The 27,909-nt window shown below is 46.9% G+C and overlaps 1 protein-coding gene across 5 annotated transcripts in view; it reads right to left on the bottom strand.

Moving 5' to 3' along the window:
- Positions 1–27,909, bottom strand: part of RAPGEF1 (Rap guanine nucleotide exchange factor 1) — a 118,841-nt gene that overhangs the window by 39,723 nt on the left and 51,209 nt on the right. For all 5 annotated transcript variants that reach the window (XM_090021848.1, XM_090021849.1, XM_090021851.1 and 2 more), the window contains exons 3-9: positions 24,507–24,685; positions 18,570–18,726; positions 13,607–13,695; positions 13,045–13,197; positions 11,306–11,429; positions 9,087–9,270; positions 7,788–8,303 (exon numbers count right to left, since the gene is read on the bottom strand). In XM_090021848.1, the coding sequence (XP_089877974.1) occupies positions 7,788–8,303; positions 9,087–9,270; positions 11,306–11,429; positions 13,045–13,197; positions 13,607–13,695; positions 18,570–18,726; positions 24,507–24,685 (1,402 nt within the window). The remainder of the gene's footprint in view (positions 1–7,787; positions 8,304–9,086; positions 9,271–11,305; positions 11,430–13,044; positions 13,198–13,606; positions 13,696–18,569; positions 18,727–24,506; positions 24,686–27,909) is intronic.

Raw genomic sequence — 27,909 nt, 5'->3', positions numbered from 1 at the left:
CCGCACCCAGAGGGTGGTAGTGGATGGGTCCTTCTCAACCTGGAAGGACGTGGGTAGTGGGGTCCCCCAGGGCTCGGTCCTCGGGCCCGCACTGTTCAACATCTTCATCAGTGATTTGGACGAGGGGGTAAAAAGCACCCTGTTCAAAGTTGCTGATGACACTAAGATGTGGGGGGACGTGGGCACATCGGAAGGATGCAACAGGCTACAATCAGACCTAGACAGGTTACAAGGGTGGGCGGACGAGAATTGGATGGGATTCAACACAGACAAGTGCAAGGTGCTGCACCTGGGGAGGAACAACCGGCACCATACCTACAGGTTAGGGAACTCCCCTCTTGTCAGCACGGAGGCGGAAGGGATCTGGGGGTCATCACTGACTCCAAGATGAACATGGGCCGGCAGTGTGGGGAGGCAGTCAGGAAGGCCGACCACACCTTGTCATGCATCCACAGATGCATCTCAAGCAGGTCCAAAGAGGTGATCTTCCCCCTCTATGCGGCACTGGTCAGGCCGCAGCTGGAGTACTGCGTCCAGTTCTGGGCGCTGCACTTGAGGGACGTGGAAAACATGGAGAGGGTCCAGAGGAGGGCACTCGTATGATCAGGTGGCAGCAGGACAGGCCCTACGAGGACAGGCTACGGGACCTGAACCTGTTCAGCCTCCACAAGAGAAGGCTGAGGGGGGATCTTGTGGCCTGTTATAAACTAGTCAGAGGGGACCAGCAGGCACTGGGGGAGTCACTGCTTCCCTGAGCTCCGCCAGGAGTGACCAGGAATAACGGTCACGAGCTGGCAGAGGGTAGGTTTAGGACAGATATCAGGAAGCGTTATTTCACGGTCAGGGCGGCTAGGGTCTGGAACCAACTTCCAAGAGAAGTGGTGCTGGCTCCTACCCTGGGGGTGTTTAAGAGGAGGTTAGATGAACATCTTGCTGGGGTCGTTTGACCCCAGTACTCTTTCCTGCCATGGCAGGGGGTCGGACTAGATGATCTGCTCAGGTCCCTTCCGACCCTAGAAACTATGAAACTATGAAATATCAGCAAGACTCAGGGGACCAAACTGCTCCCTTCAAAGCATATGTACAGAGAAGCACTGAAAGCCCCGTGTCATACAGAGCTCCAGATCACAAAGCCTCTTTAACAGACCAGCTATCCCCAGCACCCTAAGTTACATGTAAGGGCTGCAACTTTCCTGGGTGGAGGAACAGAAACTAAAAGTCTGGGGCAAAAGGCCACATTTTAGCTCACAGCTTGAACAGGACTGAAACCAGTCAGAAACAAGGAAAGCCTCTGCAGGGTCGGTGACCCAAAATACGGTAACAGTCTACACAGGCATGTTCTGACTAAGCCTCAGTAAGGATTCATTTACAAAACCAGCACCACATTGAATGCACTGAGCTGACGTCACCACCTGACAGCCACAATGGAGCCCTACTTCAGTAATGGGAAGTGCTGGTGAAGAAGCGACACATTCGATTCCCAGGGAAAATGAGCTTCCAGCCTGTGCCTTTGCTCAGCGCAGCATGCCTCTATGCTGCTGGGAGCCTTAACACAGTCTGGAAAGGAATAATGAAGAGCTCCTTTATCTCTGCTCTTTATGACGCTAATGCGTCTCATTGCCATGGCAGCAACCGATAGTGCAAGGCAGGTGAGTGCGTCTGTGCACTTCACCTGTGTTTTTAGGTGAAGGAAAAGGCATTTGACACAGCAAAGTACAATCCCTGCATTCAGTGCTGCGGGAGCAGAGGAGGCTGAGTGCGCACAGAAGAGGCCCTTTAAATGCCTCTATCTCCAGAAAAGAAAACGGACACATTCCTGAGATTGCTGTTTGCAGAGGGCTCCCCCCACCCTCCCCTCCCCTCCCCTCTGTGCTGCGGTTTTTAATGAGGCAGAAATTCAAAAAGCAGATGGGGAAGTGACATCACTGGCTCGGCACTGGCTGCATACCCTGCAGTTTCTTCCAAAGGCGGGAGGGAAGAGACATAATGCCTCCGGCCAGAACATCTCCGCAGCGGCACCCTCTCACCCCCCTGGAATGAGAGACGCAGTCTGGAGCATCCTCCTTCAAGACCTTCCAAAATGCCTCCCTTACGTCACCTCTATCTAGACCCAAAACGTGGGGGGGGGAGAAGAGCAGCGCTGCAGTTAGAATCACCTTCACGAGCATGTCGTGGCTTTCTGCTCCTGGATAAGCACCTCTCCAGCTTGTACGGGTGGTCGTGATCAGGTTTAAAAGGAGCCAAAGCCTCCTTGCGCTACCCTAGTTGGGTGCTGAGCTCCACAGGCTAACTGCCTCCTTGCCAAAACTCAAGTCAAGGTCTGTTGCACATCTCAGGTAGTGTCAGCTGATGTGTGATATTGTTACCAGTGCATAAGTGATGGATGTGTGTCTGTGTGAGGACAGGGGTTAAATTAAAGAATAGACTCAAACTGTGCTCTCATGGAAAAATCATGAAGCAGATCCTCAAGGAATCCATTTCTAAGCACTTGGAGAAGGTGATTACTTAGGAACAGTCAGCATGAATTCACCAAGGGCAAGTCATGCCTGACCACCCTGATTGCCTTCTGTGATGAGATGACGGGCTCTGTGGGTGCAGGCAAACCAGTGGATGTGATATACCTTGACTTTAGCAAGGCTTTTGATATAGTCTCCCACAACATTCCTGCAAGTAAGCTAAGGAAGTAAAGGCTGCACGAATGGACTGTCAAGCAGACAGAAAACTGGCTGGATCACTGGGGTCAGAGGATAGTAGTAGTTAATGGCTCAATGTCTAGTTGGCAGCCAGCATCAAGTGGGGGTCTTGATACCTACACATTGGGGGTCTTTAAGAGAAGGCTGGATAGGCATCCAGTTGGGGCCCTCTGACCCCAGCACTCTTTCCTGCCTAGGCAGGGGATCGGACTTGATCTGTTGAGGTCCCTTCCAACCCTAGCATCTGTGACTCTAAGTGGAGTGCCCCAGGATTTGGTTCTGGAGCCAGTTTTGTTCAATATCATCATCAATGACCAGGAAGACGGGATAGAGTGCACCCTCAGCAAGTCTGCAGATGACACCAAACTGGAGGGGAGTAGTAAATATGCTGGAGGCTAGGGTCAGGATTCAGGCAGACCTACATAAATTGGAGGACTAGACCAAAAGAAATCTCATGAGGTTCAATAAGACAAGGTCCTACACTTAAGACGGAACAATCCCATGTGCCAGTACAGGCTGGGGGCTGACTGGCTGGGCAGCAGCTCTGCAGAAAAGGATCTGGGGGTTACAGTGGACAGTAAGCTGAATATAAGCCAACCGCATGCCCTTGTTGCCAAGAGGGCTAATGGCCGCAGTGGTAGAAGTGTTGCCAACAGATTGAGGGAAGTGATTCTTCCCTTCTGTTCTGCACTGGTGAGGCCACATCTGGAATAGTGTGCTCAGTTTTGGGCCCCCCGCTACAGAAGGGATGCGGACAAATTGGAGAGAGTCCAGTGGTGGACGATGGAAATGGTGAGGGCGCTGGGGCACATGGCATTCTGAGCAGCAATCTCAGTTTTCCATTTCCCATGGAAAAACAGAGAAAACTGAAGATTTTACCCTTTACCGGAGAAAACTGTAGCTTTTTCATTTTACTGGAGAAACCAATGGATTTAGCAGGTTTGCAAAGAGCTCTCTGCAGGGGGCTGGAAGGGAGCAGGAGGAGGGTGGTCAGGCAGGGGGCTCCATGTGCATGTACATGCACATGGCCCCCAGGCAGCCTGGAGAGCAGCTCCCACAGGTAAATGGTGGGGTGGGGATTGAGGCTCCCACAGGGAGGGAGGGAGAGAGTTATACAGGGCTGGGACTGCCCTGGTGAGGGGTCCCCTGTGTGTGCAATAGCAGCAGCAGGGGTGGCAGCACTGGGTTGTCCTCCACACTGCTGCTGCATGTATAGGGGACGCCTCACCAGGGCAGCGCAAGCTCTCAGTGGCAAGGAGATCCCTGCACAGCCCTGTTGTGCCCTGCAGTGCCGGGTTGCATCCACTGGGCTGCAGAGGCCTTGGGGGTGGGCAGCAGGGTGGGGAGCCCAAGCCTGCAGTGGGCAGCCCATGCCAGCCCCATGCACATCAGGCAGGCAGCAGGGGGTGGGGAGCTGGGCTCCCTCTGCTACAGAAGCCGCCACCTCCTGCTGGGGGCAGGGGGCTGTGGACCTGGGTCCCTGGTCCCGTAGCCCAAGCAGCTGGGGGGCCCCTCTGGCAGGGCTGGTAGGGCAGGGGGCTGTGGGGCACCAGCAGGGCCAGGGGTGGCTGTGGGAGGGAGTTAGGGGCCTTTCATTTTAATCATGGATTTTGGAGTTTTTATCAGAGAATTTGCAAATTTTTTTTATCGGGGAAAACCAGGATCCCTGCTTATGATGGAGAGGCTGAGGGAACTTGGCTTATTTAGTCTGGATTAGAAAAGACCAGGGGAGGATTAAACAGCTGCCTTCAACTCCCTGAAGGGGGGTTCCAAAGACTGTTCTCAGTGATGGCAGATGGCAGGACAAGGAGCAATGGGCTCAAGTTGCAGCAAGGGAGGTTTACGTTGTATATTAGGAAAAACTCTCACTGGAAGGGTGGTGAAGCGCTGGAACCCAGAGAGGACATGGAGTCTCCATCCTTGGAGGTTTTTATGACGCAGGTAGACAAAGCCTTGGCTGGAATGATCTAGTTGGGGCTGGCTCTGCTCTTAGCAGGGGGCTGGACCTCCTAAGGTCCCTCATTTTCTATGATTCAGCAAGTCTGAATCATTTCTATGATTCATGTTCCCTGGCTAGTGAAGACAATGGCAAAGAAACTAGCCTTCATCATCATCCCTGAAGATAAGGGTCATTTATATTATGCTGGCTAACACCAGCCTATCTTTAATGTGGTTCCAGTAGACAATGCCATCTGCCAAGAAGGCAGCAGGCTACACTCAGTCCCCACTAACAGGGAGAGAAAAAGCGGCGAAAACATTAGACAAAAACATAAATAAAAACTCACCCCTTGATTGAAAACTACTTGAGTGGAGGATCTTATCATTTTAGACCATGAGCTCTTCACAGCAGAGACTGTTCTACATTTGGTGCCTGGTACAACACAAGCACATTGTTGGTGCTTAACTACGGTCTGGTATAATTCACCACAGGCACAGTAGCGGGTTGGAAGGTAGATCATTCTCCCCATTTGCAGTAGGCAGAAAGGGGCTCTTGGTGGACGTCTTAGGCACAGTTCATATATGATTAATTAATTCAGTCATGATTTGCCACGTATTATTAATGAACAGCCCCTCCAAGTCTCTGTTGCATTGTTTCCTCCCAATGAATCAACTGCCATAGGCTGACTCACAATAAAGAGACCACAATCAAGACAACTCTAAATCTTTGCAAATGCATGTTTCCTTTGGTCAGCATCCTACGAGTTTGCCATGGATATTTAAATGTACGTATATATTCATTTACACTAGAATATCTGCATGCGTCATATTCAAGATGCAGGCTAAAAGCCAGGACACGAGGGTCCTACCATATATCTAAAAATGTCAGTATGAGAAGTGAGGATGTAAAAAAACAAAAATAAACAACCACAGACCTGTGGCATGATACACAGCAGGGTACGGGCTGCACACAGCAAACTCTGGCTGACTGCAAAGCATGCTGCAATGGAAATTGGGCTACAGCCCAAATGTTGCTGCAAACTCTGCACCAAAGGTGTTGTATCAAACTAACAGGGCTGATGACATGCTTGATAACCCAGCTTCTCCCTTCCTAGCAATACAATCTAATCACCTCTCTGACATTTTCAGATCAGATTACTGTGCCAACTCTATTGTACACAGCTCAGATAAAACATTAAGGCTAAATCTGCTTGTCGGTTCTGCTTTTGGGGTTCAAAGTGCACAATGGCAATAAGAAGGAGAAAAACTTTAAAAATCATTTTTAAATACAGCTGCTCCTCACTTAATGTCATAGTTACATTCTTGAAAAATGCGACTAAGTGAAACTATGTTAAGCAAATCCAATGACGTCACAGCAGTTACCTACTAGCAGGTGGCGGCCAAACAACGTTATAACCGAACATTGCATGACTTTAAACAAGTATGATCTCTAATAGATCAGCGAGGTAATAACTAAACAACTTCAACTGGGACAATGTTAAGTGAGGAGTACCTGTAATTCCCTGATTCTGTGAACAGCTTTGTATGATAAAGAAGAATAATGCGGGGCTTAGAGAGCCAGGCAAATGGCTTAGTCTCTTTCAACAAGGAATGGGTCTTCCAACTGCTCTTAGCCCATGTACATCCATTCGTGTGCCTCTGCAAAGCTAAGTCACCTACATGTATGTGGTGGCATCTACCTGCACACGCCCATTGGGGTGACCGAAAGTGCACAGGTGAGCAGTGCATCTGAGCCTGCATCCAGGAAGGAGAACTTGTAGCCTCATACCACTGAGATCAGCGCCACACACAAGTACAAGCCTCGAGTCAGAACAACTGTCCCTGACTAAACAACATACCAACCTGTCTCTCGCTTGTGCCATATGTGAGCCCCAGCTTTGACTCCTGGTTGTTTGCTCTTGGTACCTTTAAACCCTTTGTCTTACCTTGCCCACAAGCCATGCTCTTGTCTGGCTGATGTACTGGCACAAGGGTGGGGAACCCTAGGTAAAAGACTGGGTTCTCAAACTGGGGCTGCTCTAACAACACGGGTGGCAGCTGCAGCCTGCATAACTTCAGGACCCGCCTTACCAATGGAAATGTGGTTTTCTGCTGATGAACTCTTCTACATCATCAGCGTGAGAATGGGATGGTATTAATTTGACAGGATAGAGGCCATTAAGGAGTTCAGGCTAGCTGAAATCCCACTCTGTTCCCAATGAAAAAACCACCACCTACAGAAACAAGTCAGAAGGCTGGCTCAATATTTCCCAATTGTTTTGTTTGCTGGGCTGGAACACACACGACCTAGCAGCTCTGATCCAAATGCTGAATGACAGGGCAGCGCACACAATGTCTTTAAATGAGGAACTGTAAGGCTAGCCAGTGGCTGAAATGCTAATGCTTGCTGAGTCTAGCCACACAGTCCACAGCTCAGTTCATTCCCTAATGGATTGGTATAACTGTTTTCTTTCAACAAGATGGCCAAGTTTTAAAAGCAAGAAACCTACCATTTAGTGGATATTAACATATTCCAAGTGAAGTCATTATCTCCAGTCCTTAGAGCCAGAATACAGGGAGCTGGAAGTCTGGATAAGGACAGAAGGCCCCTGCATTCAGATGGTCTTCACTTTAATAATATGTTTTATGTATACAAAGGAAATGACTCCCACAGCCGGATGGCAGCACCTGGCACTGCCATTACAAGCTAGTCCTATGCTGTTATGCAGGTGATCATGATCCAGGGCCCAAACTACAGGGGTGGTACCAACTAGCCTCAGGAGGGGTGAAAAGCTGGAAAAGCAAGCTTTTCTTCAGGTTCACAGAAGAACCCTCCCCTCTGTGGTGGAAAGCTTCCTTGAAATTAGTCTTCAAGGGCATAAAGCAGGAATACATTGGGGAGGCTCAAAAGGCACAGTCTCCCACACTTGGGAACTGGGAGAGATAGAGAATGGAACTCTCTCTACAGGGAGCAATGGTGTTTGAGGCTGCCATAAATATTAACTGTTGATCTCTCCCTCCCTTGGGTTTGGAAATATTGATGAGGAGGAAGGGAAAGACATCTGGCCTTAGGGGACTGGGGCATGATCACCCATAGCACACTGGCTTTAAGGGAGGGAAGGACATGAACGAATACCAACAGAGGCAGTGGCTTACTGTGTTTGTTCTTCTTCTCTGGAAGAGGGGGTGGTTTCTCTGCATCACCCGTAGAGTCCGGAGCAGCAAAAGTAGTAATGAATTCAATCGGTACTGAAGAGTTCCCTTGCGGGAAGGGCGAGACAGCAGGAAATGGTGGGAAGGGTATTGATGGGAGAGCCCCGGGGTTCTGCGTGTCATCCTCTGAGATATTATCGTACTGTGAAGGGTGCCTCTCATATGAGACCCTGCAGCCTGAGTTATCTGAAGTCTGAGAGGCTGCACTCCTCCTCTTCTTTTCTGGCAAAGCTGGGGGAGTCTCTGTGGACTGAGTTGCTACCAACGTGCTGCAGTGCTCCGGCTGGGGAGAGCTGCCCTGGGGGATCTGGAAACCATGTCCATGAAAGGGGGAGCCAGACTCGCCCAAGGACTCCGGCAACGGGCTTAGGATACTTGGCCCCTGCTGAGGTATCTGGTCAGCATTGGAGAGGTCCTGCTGTAGGAATTCATAGTCCGGGTCATAGTGATCCGAGTGATCTGCACATAAGAGAAAGGACAACAAAACCCAGTTATTGAGGCCTGATGCACTGCCTTCCAGCTGTAACCCTAGCCCCTTATACATGTTACTCCCCACCTCATGTCATCTTCATTTGCAATACCAAGTCCTCAGTTTAGAAGGCAAACCCTTTACAGCATAGCCTCTTCCAACATCATCTGCAAAGTGCCTAGCAGACTCCTTGCAACATCTGAACTCCTTCAGGTTATTAGGCAAACACTTTGTAACAACCATTCAAAAGAAGCATCATTAGAGGGATAATGTTTCTAGAATCACAAGTCATCAGGCTGGGAAGGACATGCAGGGGCATGTACTCCAACCCTCTGTAAAGATGCACGAAATGCTATTTCTAAACCAGCCCAGACAGATGCCCACAGAGTCTTTTTCCAAAAATCTCCCATGAGGGAGAATCCAGTTTCTACACTGAATGTATTTGGTTATTGCGCTGTCCTATAATTCCTCCAGGCTTGAAATAGTTTTTTTAGCATCACGGAACTGCCCTTTTCTACTGATGTGCACTAATGAGGCTGAACACAACCGTCGTTTCAGCTTGTGACCCAGATCACTGGAATTCAGACGTCTGTAGCTGAAAGGCAACTTAACCAACTCCCTTTGTGCCTTTCCTCCCCTGATGGAATAGCATTTATCCCAGAGCTGCCAGCAGCAGCTACACAGAAACGGTTACAGGCGAGACCCTGTTATTCTTCTGCATCACTGCCCTGTGATGGCACAAGACTAGAGTGATTTGGGACTTGCCTCCTTACCCAATGTTTCACAGCTTGTGTTGCGGGAGCACTGCCCACTGTCGCGGTCCAGCGAGGAGAGCTGCTCATCCGACTTGCTGAGTTTGCCAATACTATTGCACGGTGAGAGACGAGGGGACTCCCCTCCATAGGAGTGGCTGCCACCTGACAGCCTCCTCTGGGCGTAACAGTCAACATCAAAATCCTTAGGTAGAAAAAACAACCACCCAAAACAACCTGCATTATTATCAACAGTTTTATAGGAAAGAAGAAGACAACATCCAAAGCAGAAGTCTCCTCCTTAAAGAGCTTAGACAGTAGGGGGACAATCTGCCAGGTGCACCCCAGTTAGAAAGACCTACATCTGCTACCACATTGTTCATTTGTGCAGCTAGGGGGAATATGAAGGAAGCAACTGCCACAAATGCTGTATAAGCTTGCAGTGCTGTGGACAGCTTGTGCTAAGTGACAAGAGCTGACTGCATACTGGGGAGACCAAGGCCGAGCTCTCTGCCAAAGTCCTACTCTCCAAGGCATTTGTCATGACCAAACTGGATCATCGCAGCTTTGCTGAGTTATCTGTATGTGCTCAGGGGAACCTGAACAGGGTTACTGCTGTTTAGACACGAAGGCTTCTGCCTCCATGACAAAAAGCATATGTAGACACGCCCATGTTTCCTGCTGGCTGCCACAGCCACGTCAACAGCTGGCGCCCCCAGGGTGTATCTTTTGTCCTGTTGGTACAGCTATCGTAGTGGAGCCACATGGTTCTGGAAGGGGCTGAGGAACCACCAAAGTCATGCAAGGTGTGTACATGTCATTGCTATCTGCTAGCATAAGACCTGCAACGTAAACAAGGCCTTCACTGTTTCCATCTTAGTGTCTACGGCTATGTTTTGACTGTGGAATTTATTAACTTTCAAGTTGGCACCTCTATAGTTTCCCTTATCTCCCTTGGGAGGAGTCACAGTGCTGCATGGAGTGCTTGTATTAGCAGCTAATGAGTTGCACTAGCCGTAATTGTCACCCTATAGATCAACAGCCTCCTGACAGATCAACCAATTGGAGTTAAAAAGCACCACCACACTCAAGTTAAGGGTATTAGCATGTGGACTGGAGTCAAGCTGGGGTAATCAAAGTTATTTCAATCTTTACTGGACAGCTAACATGATGGTGGATCTCTAGAATGCCATATCCATGATAATACAAAATGGCAGACAGTGACCAACACCTTCTCATCTTCCATTCTCCCCAGAACAAGAACCAACAGGGCCCAGAAATGCTCAAACAACCTGTGCAGGGTAAATGATTTAAGACGCAATTGCTTGGATATGGAGGTGTGATCTCTCCAGTGAGCTATCTATGGCCCATGGCATACCCAAGAATGGTGGGTCTTGATAAGATGGGCCTGGTGTTTTGCACTTGCTGGGCATGTCTACCTGTGCTATCAGCATACAGCAATAAACTCCAGGGCATATTGCACTGGAGTTAATTGCTCCCAAGTGCACTGTTTGAACATACACCTGTGACTGTAACATGCTGAGCCCGGTTGGAGCAGCCCCGGCTGGCAGCAAGCCCAGAGGTTGGCCAGACTACCAAATCTGGGGCTGCTCTTACTCAGCTCAACGTGCTACAGAAGGGCTGGCTGGGGCACAAGGTTGCTCCAGTGTGGGGCTAGCCAGCAGGCAGCCCCCATACTGAAGCACCCTCGAGTCCCAGCCAGCCAGCGCAGCATTGACTTATATGCTGCTGCACACAAAAAACATTCTGCAGCAGGACAGTACTCATGTTTCAAGTACTATCTTGCTGGGGAGTAGATTAGTTTCCTGAGGTCTAATAGGGCTGCATGTGTAGACACGAGACAGTTACTGCTGAGTTAATTAGCCTGCTGTGCAGTAAACGTCTCATGTAGACACACCCAGCATGCTGTTACGGACTGGCATATTCACTCTTTCTACTCTTGAAAGCCTATGATCAGTCACTGTAACACAACTTGAGAGAACGCATTATTTAAATGCAACAGCAGCCTTAAGAAATTTAACTGATGCAAGTTATTTATTACATGAGGCTTTACACTTCTGAATCTCCTCTTCACGGAAAATGTAGCTCTTCTTTAAACAAGGCTGTTTAGCAAGAGAAGTGTGCTGTGAATTGTAGAGATGAAGGGAGCAGTGCTTCTTTCAGCTCCCCCTACATTCCAGAGCGCGATTTCATTGGTTTTAAAGGGATGAAGCTATTACCTGTCTGTTGATTCCGATAGGCAGACTGGACCCACTAGTGGCTCGACTCATTGGTGCTACTACTGCCACTCTGGTAGGGGAAGGTGCCGACTGCCTTTTTTTAGGGGGCAATGCTGGAGGAGGGCTGCAAGACACAAGGACACAGGGTATTTCATATACTTTGTTAGCAAAAGGTTTCTTGGAGACTCCAGGAGACTGAGAACAGGTTTTTACTGTCACATCATTTTAGGGCTTCTTGCCAAGAGCTGGGTGGGAATGTTTCAGCAATCTGTTTAGCCTCCACAAGAGAAGGTTAAGGGGGCACCTTGTGGCCTGCTACAAACTGGTCAGGGGGGATCAGCAGGCATTGGGGGAGTCCCTGTTCCCCCGTGCGCTGCCAGGAGTGACCAGGAATAACGGTCACAAGCTGGCGGAGGGTAGGTTTAGATTAGATATTAGGAGGCGCTACTTCACAGTCAGGGCGGCTAGGGCCTGGAACCGGCTTCCAGGGGAAGTGGTGCAGGCTCCTAGCCTAGGGATTTTTAAAAGGAAGTTAGATGAGCACCTTGCCGGGGTCATCTGACCCCGGTGCTCTTTCCTGCCAAGGCAGGGGGTCGGACTAGATGATCTTCCTAGGTCCCTTCCGACTCTAGCTACTATGAAACTATCTATTTTTTCTAAATGCTGAAAATTTTCATGGGACAGGAAAGTAGCTCTTATCACAATCAATTTATGCACTGTTACTCAAAAGAGGAGAGGGTTGTCCATGCTCTCCCACAGCCTGTACTATAAGGGTCTATATTTTGGCACTAGGACAAAGTTGGGAAATGCCCATCTCTCATTACTTAAGACAGCCACTTCACAGGACATGGGAGTGCTCCCTGTAATTTTATATATTGTTTACATGCTGCTCCCAAGTCCAGGGACTCTCAAACCTGCCTGGTCTCAATTTGTATGCTCATAGCCTCTTTCTAAAACATACCAGAACCTTTCACAGAGTAAAGAGAATTTAAAACTACCCAGAAACAAGACTCTTACAACCAACCACAGCCAAAATCCCTATTTGCACATAACCATGACATACATTTTCATACCATCCATTTTTATTAAAACTGTCGGGGTAAAACTGTAGTAGAAACACACCAAAACCTTGGGATTATATTCCTTCTCAAAAAAAGAGTGCAGAAACATTTCTTTCATTGGTAGTAAGAGTGATGACAATGCACAGTTATATCTTTTCATCAGTATTTAACCTGATAAACAATGCACAACTATCTGCGTGCAGATTCAAGCGTGATAACAAGCCTGCTGAAATAAGTGTATTACCTTTGGCTTCAGTGGAAACTGATCACACCCTATATACAACTAACACAAAGTGCAGAAAAGTATTATCCAAACAAGGGGTGTAGGCATTCATATCTTTTAAATGAGAATACTTTGCACTAACATGGTGCCTTTCATCCAGGGATCTCAAAGCCCTGTAAAGAAGTTATCCCCAAATTTAAAACAGCTAGAGGAAGGTACAGAGAGGTGAAATAACTTGCTTAAATTCAACAGCAAGCCAGAGGCAGAGTAACTCTAGATTCTCAGCCCGTATTCTGTCAATAGGCAGTTCTGATTTCCCTCCTCAGATGAAGGTCCTGAAAGTTTCCTTTAGAGGCATCAATAGGCAGTCTATATACAGGAAAGGATACATAAAAAAAACCACTGGCCGATGGAGACAAGAGATATCCTAGAGACAGATGGCTTGGGAGCATTACCTGTTTTCTGCCACACGAATGCAGGGTAGAGGGGGTTTGGGAGGTGCAACCTCTTCATCCATGGAGTCAGTCAGTATTTCTGTAGACTGAGTCAGACCAGTTGTCTTGTTGAGAATTTCCATCTCTCGGTCTGTCAGGGGAAGCTCTGATGCACTGTAAATATCACACATACTTTTATATTTTTTACACACACACAGGTGCATGCACACACATACATGCATGTGCGCATGCTATTATTTATTATTGTAAGGTATGCCTATGGCCTCCAAGCAAAACTCCACTTGTATTGACACTAAAATGTATGACTGCAGCAGCCACACACATTTTTATTGCCAGATTCTGGATCCCTCATTCACACTGAGAATATTTTATGCCTCAAGTAGTTCTACTGTGAACAAGGCTACCTGAGGAGTACAATGCTACTACCATGTGCAGAAGTATATCAGATACCATCCCTGAAATATTCAGCTATTAGGGGGAAGACACAAGCCCATGTGGAACTACAACATAAGACACATACACGTGCTAAGGCCCCCAAATGAAGTATTTCCTGGTGACTCACCTGTCAGATTTACATGTTGGTAAACTTGTTTTAACTGGGCTTGTGGGAGAGGGGTGGTCCTGCTTCTCTTTCATGAGTTTAACCAGCTCCTTAAAAAAAAAGGGGGGCGGGGAGCATGGGTAGAAAAAAAAGAGACAAAGGATAAATTTGATGGAACTGTGTTAAAAAGCAACACGTTAAACCACGCAGAGACACAGCAACTTCTATCCTCAGGAAGCCATTTGGAGCACTGTGTCCTGGTACCCATCTTCACTAGAACATATAAGGTTCAGGAAGGCTGCTGCTAGGAAGGGACGAAGGAGTGAGGTTTTCTCTGCACTCTCCACTGCTAACTGAGATTCTTCCCCTGCAAATTTTTCAGCAGCTCTCAACAAGGAGACCAACGTACTTGGCTTTTTCATTTTTCTGATTTCCAACAAAATTCTTAGGGTTCTGTCTGCTGATGCCCAGGATATATCCTGAAATTCTGAAACTGTCCAAAAGTTACTGCATTGTATGTATAAAGCCAGTGAACTGCCACCAAACTTGGGGAGGGTCTTACTTTGCTCAGTGAATAAAAGAATTATAGACCTGTGTTAGCATCTATAATTATTTAAATACGTGCAAAAATATGATTTAGGTTTTCTACAAGGTTGCCTTCCACCTTGAGTTAAATTTGAGGGCATTTGTTACAAGGCCTGCCTCCAGGGCATCCCTTAAATACTAGTTTTGGAACTCCTAGAAACATTTAAAGTACTACTGTACTGTCTGTCTGGCTGAAGCAGATAAGACTGTGGATAAAGAGATAAAGGCATGATAATCCTTGACTTTAAGTCTGCCAGCAGTCCAAACAACAATCACTCATGTTCACACAATGCCATAAGAGCATAGAGAACATTGTATGGATGTTTCAGGGAGGCAAACAGATCCATTCCTCAAAGCTATCAACATGCACCTCATTACAATCAAACTGGATAACAAGCAGTGTTGGCAGATCACAATGACTCCCCTGAGTTTTATTCCAAGGGAAGCTGCAAAGGACTACCTTTTTTTTTTTTTGAAACAATCTGAAATTCAGTGTAAGCATTCATTGCCATTCAGCTTTCTTCACATCCAAATCTGCCGAGTTAGGAAACAGATGTCAGAGTTTCATTAGACATAAGTAATCATAATCAGAATATCATCATCTTCATCTGACTGCAGAAGAGACCTCTCTAATGAGCACAAGAGTTAGACTTCCAAAGGAAAACAAAGGCCACAGGAGAGCAACAGGAAAGAGGGCAGCACACATGGTGGTGTGTGTAGACCTGTTGCCCATTTCACCAAGACAATATGCTCAGTCAAGGTTGCCTTGCCTCTGGCAGTTATATTTATGTGTTTGGCCCAGCTCCTGCTCAAGAAATGGTTTACCCTGTGTAAGACTAGACATCTGTTATAATAGCAGAGACAAAGAGGCAGTGAGGTTATCTTGGGAAATCCCATACATGCTACATGAAACAGGCTGTAGAAGCAGATAGGGCATGAGTGCTCGACATGGCTAGGGTTATGGACTTACTCCTCTCCTGTGCAGACAGAAGAGCCCTTAAGGGAAACAAAGACTTCTGTGAGGAGGGCTTGACTTGCTGGACAAGGATAAAAGATAAGGTCTGGGATTAAGGGAAATGCTCTGGCCACCGTTAACCTCTTTTCTAGCATGCTGCAGCCCTCATGCTAGGCAGACCACTTTTCAAAGTGTCAGTAATTGAATGGGGTAACAACAGAGTGGCAGGACTTGTGACTGTATCTACGAAGTCTATGGTGCTGATGTACATTGGAAATACAGTACAAAAACCATAAAAACCAGGTCCTTCTTTTTCAGAGAAAGTGAAAAGCCAACATGAACACTGAGCTAACCTCAGATTTCTCTGCTGAATGCCCTCTCCTTTCCTGCTAACTGTGGCAGGAAGAAGTAGTTTTAACTAACCTTTTAACTGCTTCACCCCCATGCCCTGGTATCTGGTAGCACATTCTTGGACATATGCAATGAAGCTGGAGTACAAGGAGAACTCACAAAAGGGAAAAAAATTAGGAACATACTAGTCAAAGCTAATGTACATGCCCATGCAGTATACACCAGAGGAAAAGAAATCTAAAATTAACTCCACCTTCTGTTTAGCTTTGTAGTTGCCTTCTAACATTTTCCTAGCAGACCTTGACCTGGAGCAAGTGTGATGAGGCGATGACACTGGAGAATAGACCATCAGTCTCCCAACTCCTCTAGATCCCAGTGAACCCATCCTCATCTCCCTACTAGTTCCCACCTCGTACTACAGAAAGCAAGCCACCCATTAAGGGGATACCATAGCAGCAGCGTGTCCCAACAGGGACACTCCCAAGCCCATCCTGCCTTCCCACTCGTATACACTGAACTCAGAAACACTGTAGTGAGACTGGACTCTAGTGTGCCTAAGCATGGCCACCGACCCTGGAGCTGCCTCACTGGCATATTTCCAGCTTACAATATGTGAGCAGGAGTAGGGCGTGCTTTGGATGGTCCCTACTGGCATATGCTGCCACCATGCCATACATACACCCCCCTTGAAAACCACCTTGAAAGGGCCTCCTTGAAATCTGAGCTGATCCCACTTTTGACAAGCATCAGAACAGAACACCAACAGATTTCGCATCCCATTACTTCCATCTATATTAACCTTGGACTAAAAAGCCATGTCCAAGAATGAAACTTATGGATTTACTTCACAACACAGAGGATTATCAGTAAAGTAACTGGGCCAGAAGCACAGTATATTTCTCCTTAGCACATTGAAGAGGATTCTACAGCAGTAATTGCAGATAATTAAAACCTCTCTCTGAACTGAAGCTACTTTAACTAAATGGAAAGTCCAAAGCGAGATGGTGAGGGTTTTTTTAATATTCTATTATTATAAAAGGGAATTTTGCTTGCTATAAAAAACCACAGGGATGGTAAAATCTGGTATTAACATAGCAAATAAGGCAATGGAACTGGTGACGGCCTGCAGAATTCTGAAAGCGAAGAGGGAAGTGAGCGCCGAAATGGGGAAGCAGATTTTGCATCATTTGCTAATGATAAAATTAAAGGATCCAGCAGTAGAGAAGTAACCTATTTCTTAGTTCCTGCTTGGCCCTTCTAAAGTACCAAGGCACTTGCTAACACAACAAGGGATGCTTTCACATCACTTCTAAATACTGCCTCCTTAAGTCTTCCAGCTGGATTCCCAGCCAAGGGCACTGACATCAGGTATGTAACCAACTCAGTCTCTCTCTGCAATGGACCTGCACACAAGTCTAATCAGTCTTTGTGCAGTAATGACAGGATCCTAGGTATGTTTACATAACAGGCATGAGTCTTCCAAGTTGCTGTGTCATTTTTTCACCCATATACTTGTACAAGTTTGCACAGGTCTGTATAACTTTATTAAGCTGCAGGGTTCCAATGTCTCCCCTACATGCTTGGCAGTTTGGACACTACAAGGTAGGTCCCCTGGGGTGGTGCACAACGCCAGAACACCACTGACTTCAAGGAAGTATTGACTTTTCCACCAGGTAAGGCTCTGCCTCAGTAGTTCTAACCCCCACCCCAAACTTCTCCCCATCCTATCTGACACTTAAATATCACTTTCATAGTTTATATTGGCAGTGTATGATTAAGGAGCATATCGTGCAGTGCAATCCACTGGATGATAAGAACATTTTATTCTAAACAAGTTTAAAGCCCCTGAAAAACAACAATAGCATTTAATAATTCAAGTGAATGATATCGAAGGCCCCCGGTAGATGTTATACACCAGACACCTGGCTTGCTGTTTTCTGGCATAGGGGGAATACAGGATCAAGACCCAGTCTTGCACCAGCAAGAGTGCGATTAAGATTTGATCCCCAATCAGATGAGGAGCGTATGACATGGCAGGAGGTACGACTGTAAGGACTGCAGATCAGATCCCTTTGCACCTTTAACTGAATGTCTATTGGCGGCCCAAGATGGAGACTCAGAGTATGACAGCGGCCAACAAATACATTGGAAAAAAAGGAAAGGCCAAAATTAAGGAAATGTGTTCTGCTTTAATGGGGAGTTCTAGGCAATAAAATCACAGACAGTTCTGGGTACAAAAAAGGATAGCTGTATCTGCTATACTATGAGCAAGAAGAAAGGGTGCTGAATGCAAATAACGCCCCCAAATATATTTCAGTCCTAGTTCCAAAACAATCCTTAGTGGTTTGATTCAGCTGGTATATGCAAGACACTTAATCCTCCCTTTCTTCAGCAGAAAGAGAGCAGCTAGGCCCTGCAACCATTAGCGAAGACAGGGAAAGGCCTGGAGAATGGTGAGAAACATGGATGCCAAAAAACTTCTTGGGAGGTGGGAAGAATGCCAGCAGCTTTTCCAGGCAAGGACAGATAGCAGGGAGTGCTCCAAAGAGGTCACATAGAGGATACAGATGGACCACTGAGACTGAAAAATGCTTATACAAACGAAACCTCCAAAACAATTGACATTACCCCATCACCAGCAACAAGTCCCAGCGTAACTGGGAATCTCAGAAACATGCTATTGATAAATGCTGAGGTTGGCAATCTTTGATTCTTCCTCCACATTAACAGGAAACATTTCCATTAAACATTGTCTAGACAGAAAATATGCAAACTCTAACCTGTAATCTACACTCACCATGATGAAGACCCTTTGAACATTTAATATAATGCTCAATAAAGACTTAATGTTTCTGGCACTGCATCAGGCTGCCAGGGTGTGCATTTTAAAAGCATGTGTTGGGCTTCTTAAGAAACACATCAGACAGGGTCATCTCAACTGAACTGATCTCAACTCATCTGAAAGCAGATTTAAGAGATGTGATTTTATTCACTTCAAGAACAGGATCTTCCTAAAAGCCAACATGTTCAAACATCTATTTTAAAAGATGGATATTTTATATTTTGTAAAATTTGGCAATACATTTTATGTACCTTGACTCCATCCAGAACAGCTTTTATGACATCTTTAACTGTGGTCACCACCTCTTTGTCCTCCGAGTTCACACCTTCCAGCATTACCTGATCAGACCAACGAATCAGATTGGCCAGACTCTGGTAGACGCGGCTATAGCAGGAAGAGATAGCAGAACTAGAGGAGGGGGAAAAAAGAAGTGCAAGAGAAAAGACAATGAAATTCTGGAAAAATTCCCTTAAGAAACAAAATTACAATAAATTTGAATTGTCCTCATTAACTCTGTCTTTAGGAATTTGCATTTATTTGAGACAGGTTTCTCTTCTGTTGTAGTTGCTCTGCTGATTCCTCCAGTAGCAGATGAAATAAGAGTAAGAAGAAACATTTAGATAATTTTGAAAATCATTTTCTCAGTGTCTGTAACCCCTGAATTCATTTGACTAAATTCCAACCCCTTATTAACATTTTTCTTCAACACTGCAAGAGCCCAACAATTTTCTTTTGAATGTCTGGATTACTACAATACATTTCAGGTTTTGGGCGTTTGGTTTTGTTTTTTCATAGATTTCACAGACATTAGGGCTGGATGGGACTTCGGGAGATCATCGAGTCCAGCCCCCCCGCCCAAAGGGCAGGAAGTCAGCTGGGGTCATAGGATCCCAGCAAGATAAGCATCCAACTTGCTCTTTAAATAAGAAACAGAACTGACATTATTCTTCTGAAGAACCACATGCTTTGAGGGAGGATGAAAACACTAGCCAGAAATAAACTGTAACACAACTGCTTTCAGGCTTGGTCTCACCTGCTCTGAAAACATTCATTTTGTTAACTAATAAGGTATGTTGACAGTAACGGTAACGGCAATGCTCCCATAACAGTCTTTTAAAGCCATGCTAATTTCAAGCTTCCTGAGAAATCAGAGAATAGCTTTCCAAACACCGCTGGGCCAAAAGAGAACAATACTCCCACGCTTCTCACTGACGCAAGGCTTCCCCCAAAAGTCTGAGTCGCCTCCTGGATCTGTTGTGCACTGCTTTAACTCCAGCGCATTCATCACAGTGGGGGGTCAACAAGAGGGGAACCAGGCCCACTGATTTCAATGAGTTTGCTTGAGAGAATGAAGTTGGCAGAATCTGGCCCCACTTGAATAACCAAGTAATTTCAGGCTTCAAAGGCAGGACTTCAAACAAGGGAGAGCACATTTTTTTCAGCACTATGGTGCTTGTCAGCATCCCCTCTCCTCTAATTTTACGTGAAGTTAGCTTGGGAGCAGATATTTCCTAAACAGTGCCTCCCCTGATGCTTTCCATGGTTTTGATTTCTTTACCGTTAGCCTTCGATCTGCTTCCTTTTAAGCAAGCAATAATTGAAAAGCCTACTTTTTGTACTCGATGTAATTACTCTTTCTTTTTTTTTGTCCTCAGTGCAAATGCTTCCCTGAAAGCAGAAAGGAATTTCAGCAACAATTGCCTGGCTTTCTTCCATGCCATCCCAGACTTGCCCATTTTCTTGAGAGGGATTTAACATCAGATCTTCCTTTGTGCCTTGCTACCACTTGAAAGGAATAAGGTACATATAGGTATGCTATGAAAGGACACTGCTTAACGAGTCTGCCAAATCCCCGCTCACTGAATGGGGCTATACTTGCTCAAACATGCATATGGGATTCATGCCCTAACAGATTTTGTCTACGGAAGGTCATCGTTGTTTAATGAACAACACTAGAGTATACCCCATGCCAACCAGGGAAGACTAAATTTCCTGTTTAAATTCTGACATCCAGTGTCCTTATCTCCTTATTTAACTGTCAGAAAAAAGTTTGTACATAACTTGAAGAGAAAAATCTTCTAACCCTCTTCTGCTTGAGGACAGGTTACAGGATATTTCTGTTCCTGGGTGTATGCTACTTTTCAACTTCCCTTTTTAAGAGACACTCATCCAACAAATGCCCCGAGAAGACATGAATGAGTCAGTGAAGCAATGATGAGGTTTTCTATCCTTAAGATGCTTGCTGACATTTTACACGCTCACCTATTAACAGTTAGGAGAATTTTTTAATTCTTTTTCCGTACATAAAGGCAGATGCTAGTCAGCGGTTCACTGGCTGGGGGAAACCTGAGAGCAGCCAAGGAAACTCTTGGGTCTCAATCCAGAGATATAGATTTCATAGACATTAGGGCTGGAAGGGACCTCGGGAGATCATCGAGTCCAGCCCCCCCGCCCAAAGAGCAGGAAGTCAGCTGGGGTCATAGGATCCCAGCAAGATAAGCATCCAATTTACTCTTGAAGGTGTTCAATGTAGGTGCTTGAACCACCTCCGCTGGCAGACTGTTCCAGACCTTGGGGGCTCGGACAGTAAAGAAATTCTTCCTTATGTCCAGCCTGAAACGGTCTTGCACGAGTTTGTGACCGTTCGACCTCGTCATCCCTTGGGGCGCTCTGGTGAACAGATGTTCCCCCAGATCCTGGTGGTCACCCCTGATAAACTTATAGGTGGCCATCAGATCACCCCTGAGCCTACGCTTTTCCAGGCTAAAGAGTCCCATGGCTCTCAGCCTGTCATCGTAAGATCTGTTTTCCTGACCTCTGATCATGCGCGTGGCTCTCCTCTGGACTCTCTCAAGCTTCTCCACATCCTTTTTGAATTGTGGAGCCCAAAACTGGACGCAGTACTCCAGCTGCGGCCTCACCAAGGCCGAGTACAAGGGAAGAATGACGTCTCGGGATTTGCTTGAGAAGCATCTATGGATGCAAGCCAGCGTTTTGGTCGCTTTACTAGCCGCAGCATCGCATTGCAGGCTCATGTTCATCTTGTGGTCAATGATGACCCCCAAGTCTTTTTCTTCTGTAGTGCTAGCCAACGTAGCACTGCCGAGCCTATAAGGGTGCTGCAGGTTTTTCCTCCCAAGGTGGAGAACCTTGCATTTTTCGGTGTTAAACACCATCAGGTTCTCGTCTGCCCATTTGCTGAGCTTGTCCAGGTCAGCCTGGATCACCTGCCTGTCTTCTGGCGTGGATGCTTTGCCCCAAAGTTTGGTGTCATCGGCGAACTTGGCCAGTCCACTCCTGACTCCAACGTCCACACCGTTAATGAAGATGTTGAACAGTATGGGTCCCAGGACAGAGCCTTGGGGGACCCCACTGGTCACAGGGCACCACGATGAGTGACTGCCATCAATTACAACCCTCTGGGTCCGACCACGGAGCCAATTTCCCAGCCAGCGGATCGTGGTGGAGCCAAGGCCACAACTGGGCAGTTTGGCCAAGAGGTGATCATGAGATACCAGATCAAAAGCTTTTTTGAAGTCGAGATATATGACATCAATCTCTTCTCCCTGGTCCAGCTGATAGGTCACCTGGTCATAGAAGGAAATGAGATTGGTCAAACAAGACCTACCTGCAACAAACCCGTGCTGGCTGTCCCTTAGGATGTTAGCCTGGGCCAGTCCATCAAGGATGGCTTCCTTAATAAACTTTTCTAAGATCTTCCCCAGGATAGAAGTCAGGCTAATGGGCCTGTAGCTAGCCGGATCCACTCTCCTCCCTTTCTTGAAGATCGGCACCACATTGGCCTTCTTCCAGTCTTTGGGCACTACACCAGAGCGCCAGGACTTTTCAAAGATCCGTGCCAGGGGCCGGGCTATGACGCTCGCCAGCACCTTGAGTACCCTGGGGTGCAGATTGTCAGGGCTGGCTGACTTGAAGGTATCCAGCTTCTCAAGGTGTTCCTTCACAAGGTCAGCATTTATGGAGGGTAGGGGATCCGCATCACCCGGATCTCCCTGTCCCACAGCAGGCATGGGCGCCCCATGGGACTGATGAAAGACTGACGCAAAGTACCTATTTAATAGGTTGGCTTTTTCCTGGGCATCAGTTGTCAGTTGCCCCATCTGGTTTAGCAGGGGTCCAACGTTGCCCTTGCTTTTCCTCCGGCTCCCCACATATCTGAAAAAGGACTTTTTGTTGTCCTTGATGCTTGAAGCTAGTTGGAGTTCAGTTGCAGCCTTGGCTTTCCTGGTTTGCTCCCTGCAGGACCGGATCAGTGCAGAATAATCCTCCTTCGAGGTGAATCCCATCCCCCATCCTCTGTAGGCTTTCTTTTTTAGCTGCAGGAGGTCCGCTAGGTCCCTGGAGAGCCAGGAGGGCTGCTGTGCCTTCTTGCTGCCTTTCCTCCGTGTTGGAATAGGTTTAGTTTGTGCATTGAGGATCGCTTCCTTGAGAAGCAACCACTCTTCTTGAACTCCCATCTCCCTGGGGTCATGGTCCCTGAGGGCCTGACCGACAAGCCTCTTGAGCTTGTCAAAGTCGGCTTTTCTGAAGTCAAGGACTTCTGTGTTGCTGGCTGACTTGCCAGCTTTACGGTGGATGGTGAAGGTGATCAGCTCGTGGTCGCTGTCACCCAGCTTCCCATCGATCACTAGGTCGCCGATTAGGTCGTCCCCCATAGCCAGTACCAGGTCGAGCAGCGCTTTGCCTCTCGTTGGCCCATACACTTCTTCACTCAGGTAGAGGTCATCCACGCACGAGAGAAAGCTTTGCAACCGCTCGGATTTTGCTGAGTGATCTTCCCAGGAGATGTCCGGGTAATTGAAGTCACCCATGACAACCAAGGTCCTGGAGCAAGCAGCCTCAGTCAGTTCCTGGGCAAACTCCTGGTCAAGCTCAGGACCATTATTTCAATTTAACAGCCTCTGTTCTTCAAAGCTGTATGGATGTAACCCATAAACAGTGCTCTCCCACCCCAAGTACACTTCTAGCCCATACCAATATTCTCTCCACCCACTGTATTGTCAAGCTCTGAGCCTAGCCTACCCCCTATAGGCAAAAACAAAAGGTCTGTGCCATGCTGATTGGCCAGATTTTTTTTTAACAAATCACTTCTTACGCTCGATTTATCCAAATCAGACCAGGGGGAAAGAGTGCTTTGGCCCCTGAGGTGTCTCCTATAAAAGCAGCAACAGTTCAGTGGAGGAAATTTCCAACGCTGCTCACAAAACAAGACCAAGAGGCATCCTGTGTCAAAACATAGCTGTAGTCAGGACTGTTCAGCAGGGGAAACTCAAAAGAACAGCACAAACCCTGGCAACATTTCAGGATTCATACACCTGCATTTTCCAGTCTATTCCGATTCTTTTTGTTCACAGCACGTGATTTACTTTATTTAGGTTTTTTTAAGCAGCTGCTCCAGAAATCATGAAAGGGGTAATCCAGCAGGCAGGTTTCTGGCCCATATTTGGAAGAGTTCTCATAACCCACGGTGAGCTGGTGGCCTTGCCAGCTCGCCAACTCTCTTCTGGGCAGCCTCAAATTCACCATCAAGGGTTCACACACTAGACGTCAGAGTAGAGCCAAAAAGAATCCACTCAAAAAGGTATGCGTTCTGAGACAAATTCAGCAATATTCTTCCAAAGTCAATGGAATCACATCTGTTTACATAATTTCTGTATTTGGCCCAACAAAATCAAAGGAGCAAATTCCAGGCAGGCTGAAGACTTCTCTGATATTCCCGTGGATGAATTTCACACAAAGTTATTATTTGGAAGATGACCCCTCTTGTATCCAAATATTGTCTGCTTGGGCTTACTGCTGTTAGCTGAAGTATAAGCAGAGTATCTGATGGAGACTCACTGAGTGTTAACCATACCTCATTTTCCTGCCCTTTCCCATTTCAGTCCTTCCTTCTCACCCACAACCTTTCTCTGGTTCCCCTTCCTGATCCGCCATCCAATATTTTGCTCATCTTACATTAGGGCGCTATCCCTTTGCACCAAGGAACTTGCCTTTAGATTCGTGTCCATGAACTGCCATGTAAATGGCAAACTGTTTTTACTACCGATTAGCAATGGCAGCAGTTCATGCAACTTCTGCAGCACAATTTTTCCAAAACAATCAGATGCAAATTGCCTGGTGACTGCATCTCTCCCCACCCCCTTACAGTCCTCTGAAGAGCAACTTACCTTTTCTGAATTCGCTGATCCATCTGTACCAGGGGCAAGATGGCCTCCAACACTTTACTTGCTGAGCCTGGCAGCATCTCCAGCACTTTCTTGTCGATCGCCATTTTATCCACTATTGTCTTAAAATAGCGCAGGGCACTTACAACTTCTTTCTCCTTCTCATCTAACCAAGATACATTCTAAAGTAAAATCGTTGGAGAGAAAATGAAAGAAGGTATTATACAATGTCAGTATTTTTTGCAGAAAGTACAGTAAGTTTATTAATACTGGAGTAGCATGCAAATTTACCTCAAATTTAAATCTCAATTCTTGCAGAAGAATAATTAATGTTACTTATTTTTAGCAGAAACTCTTTCCTAAGTGTTGATCTGTCCCCTCCACAAAATGGGTGGTGAGTTGGGAAAATTAATTTGCACCCATAATTTAATAGACCTCAGTCACTTGTAGCTGAAATTCACATGTTACTGATGAGTCACCCCAATTCTGTTGCTGAGGAACCAAGAGGGATAAACAATGCCCACGCTCTGCAAATGAGAGAAGAAAACATGCCACGTGCAAGATGGCAACAGTGATTCAAACAAAGTGATGGCAACGGCTGGTTTCAACAGAGGAGGCATTTTCCCCATTTGATCACAATTCTAGTTGCTTTATTAATGGGACTGGAAACCCAGTGTCTACTCTCATTTTCTCTCCAATGGACAAGAACCAATTTTCAAGTGGCCACCAGTCTGGTAAAGTTCTGCTTTTCATGATCTTCCCATGGAGCTGGGACTTAACAATAAAAAGGATGCATGGAGGAACAACATGAAAATAAAACAGGGCTTTAAACTATACTTTCTTTTTTTTTTTTTTTTTTCAGACAGAGACAGCTTTAAATGTGTTTTCTACATACCTCTAGGTAGCGTGCAGCTTGTGAATGCTGTGATGCTGGGGCACATGGAGTGCCCCTCAGAAGCATGGGGGGCTCTCCAGCACGCTTGGCAGTAGACCCAGAAGTGGACCAGAAGCACCTTCGGTCCACTTCTGGGTCTGCTGGGGAGCATGCAGGCCCCCCTCCTCAACTCCCCAGCTCAGTGACTGGTGCCTCTTGGGCCTGGGGGTGGGGGGCACCTGGGGTCCACCTCCAGCCAACCGCTGAGCCAGGGGGCATGGGAGTGCCGTCCTGTGCACTCCCCAGTGGACCCAGAAGTGGACCAGAATTACTTCATAGATTTCATAGACATTAGGGCTGGAAGGGACCTCGGGAGATCATCGAGTCCAGCCCCCTGCCCAAAGGGCAGGAAGTCAGCTGGGGTCACAGGATCCCAGCAAGATAAGCATCCAATTTACTCTTGAAGGTGTTCAATGTAGGTGCTTGAACCACCTCCGCTGGCAGACTGTTCCAGACCTTGGGGGCTCGGACAGTAAAGAAAAACTTCCTTATGTCCAGCCTGAAACAGTCTTGCAGGAGTTTGTGACCGTTCGACCTCGTCATCCCTTGGGGCGCTCTGGTGAACAAACGTTCCCCCAGATCCTGGTGGTCACCCCTGATAAACTTATAGGTGGCCATCAGGTCACCCCTGAGCCTACGCTTATCCAGGCTAAAGAGTCCCATGGCTCTCAGCCTGTCATCGTAAAATCTGTTTTCCTGACCTCTGATCATGCGCGTGGCTCTCCTCTGGACTCTCACAAGCTTCTCCACATCCTTTTTGAATTGTGGAGCCCAAAACTGGACGTAGTACTCCAGCTGCAGCCCCACCAAGGCCGAGTACAAGGGGAGAATGACGTCTCGGGATTTGCTCGAGAAGCATCTATGGATGCAAGCCAGCGTTTTGGTCGCTTTACTAGCCGCAGCATCGCATTGCAGGCTCATGTTCATCTTGTAGTCAATGATGACCCCCAAGTCTCTTTCTTCTGTAGTGCTAACCAACGTAGCACTGCCGAGCCTATAAGGATGCTGCAGGTTTTTCCTCCCAAGGTGGAGAACCTTGCATTTTTCGGTGTTAAACACCATGAGGTTCTTGTCTGCCCATTTGCTGAGCTTGTCCAGGTCAGCCTGGATCACCCGCCTGTCTTCTGGCGTGGATGCTTTGCCCCAAAGTTTGGTGTCATCGGCGAACTTGGCCAGTCCACTCCTGACTCCAATGTCCACACCGTTAATGAAGATGTTGAACAGTATGGGTCCCAGGACAGAGCCTTGAGGGACCCCACTGGTCACAGGGCACCACGATGAGTGACTGCCATCAATCACAACCCTTCAAAGGTTACTTTGAAGGTAACGCTTTGCAAAAGTGCCTAAGTGACTTAGAAGCAAGCCCATTTTCCCCAAAATGCCTATAAGTCTTACTGATGATCGGGGAAATCCAGAACCTAAAAGACTTTGGTACATTTGATAATGGCATTCTCAATCAAACATGGAAAAAAATTGAGAAAAATAATACTGCAATCAAACTTCCAAAGAGCAGTATGGCTGAAAACTGGTTTCTGTATTTTCAGACCCATCACTGGTGTTTACAGTGATAACATCATGTGTAGCCCTACCCTACTTAGGGCTGCTGATCTCCGCAAGACTATTCATGCAAGTAGGAACTACAGTTTCAGGCTCTCTGTTCTAATCAGCCTCCTCCTGCCAAATTCATTCAGTGATGCTGCTGGAACAAGGGAAAAAAATCACCCAGTTCCATGGGGGTGAACTGTGAAAGGCATCAGCAAATGAAGCCTTCAGGAGGAAAAAGTTCAATTAGGAAAAGCTTAACCATGGCTATCAACAGCCTTACAATCAGCAATGTTAGACAAGGAAATTCAGAAATGGGATGTGATGGCTTAATGATGTTTGGGTAAAGGATAGATTTTTTTTTTAAGTTCGCCAGATCATGCCTAGGGGTCTTTTAATGCTGGGAGTAACTTCCTACGGGAGAGATCTAAATTAACAACTGAGCATTGTTAGAAGAGGAGCAGACAGCTTAACAGAGTCAGGTTTCATCCATTATCTCTTCAGCAGATTCAGCTTCAAGAATTAATGACCTATGGGCATTATGTCCTCCCATATTCCCATCAGCTGTTAAACTGCTGCTTTTCTGCAAAGCAGGGCCAGCAGCCTACCTCCTTTGGACAAGCCATTTATACAAGCAGCACTGGCAAGTAACATGAACTTGAGGCTGGATCCACAAAAGGCCTCAGTCTGCCTGAAATTACTATAAATTTGTCCAAAATTGCACGCTCCAAGACCCCCACTCTACTGCCTTCCTAACCCACAGCATGTACAATGCCATCCTCATGCCTCAGTCAGGATCCTCCACCTACGTCTCCTGAGGGCTCAGTCTTGTAGAGATACTGGAGGATGCCCAACTGCTCGGGCTCTGCCCAGGACACGGTAGCTGTTGCTCCTTTCTGAACATGACCGGCACTGGTACCAGGACCTGGC

Source organism: Crocodylus siamensis, chromosome 11, assembly GCF_052110815.1.
Source record: "Crocodylus siamensis isolate JL-2025a chromosome 11, ASM5211081v1, whole genome shotgun sequence".
Classification (NCBI taxonomy): Eukaryota; Metazoa; Chordata; order Crocodylia; family Crocodylidae; genus Crocodylus; species Crocodylus siamensis.
Note: the sequence above shows the minus strand (reverse complement) of the source record. Positions and strands in the feature narration are given on the sequence as shown.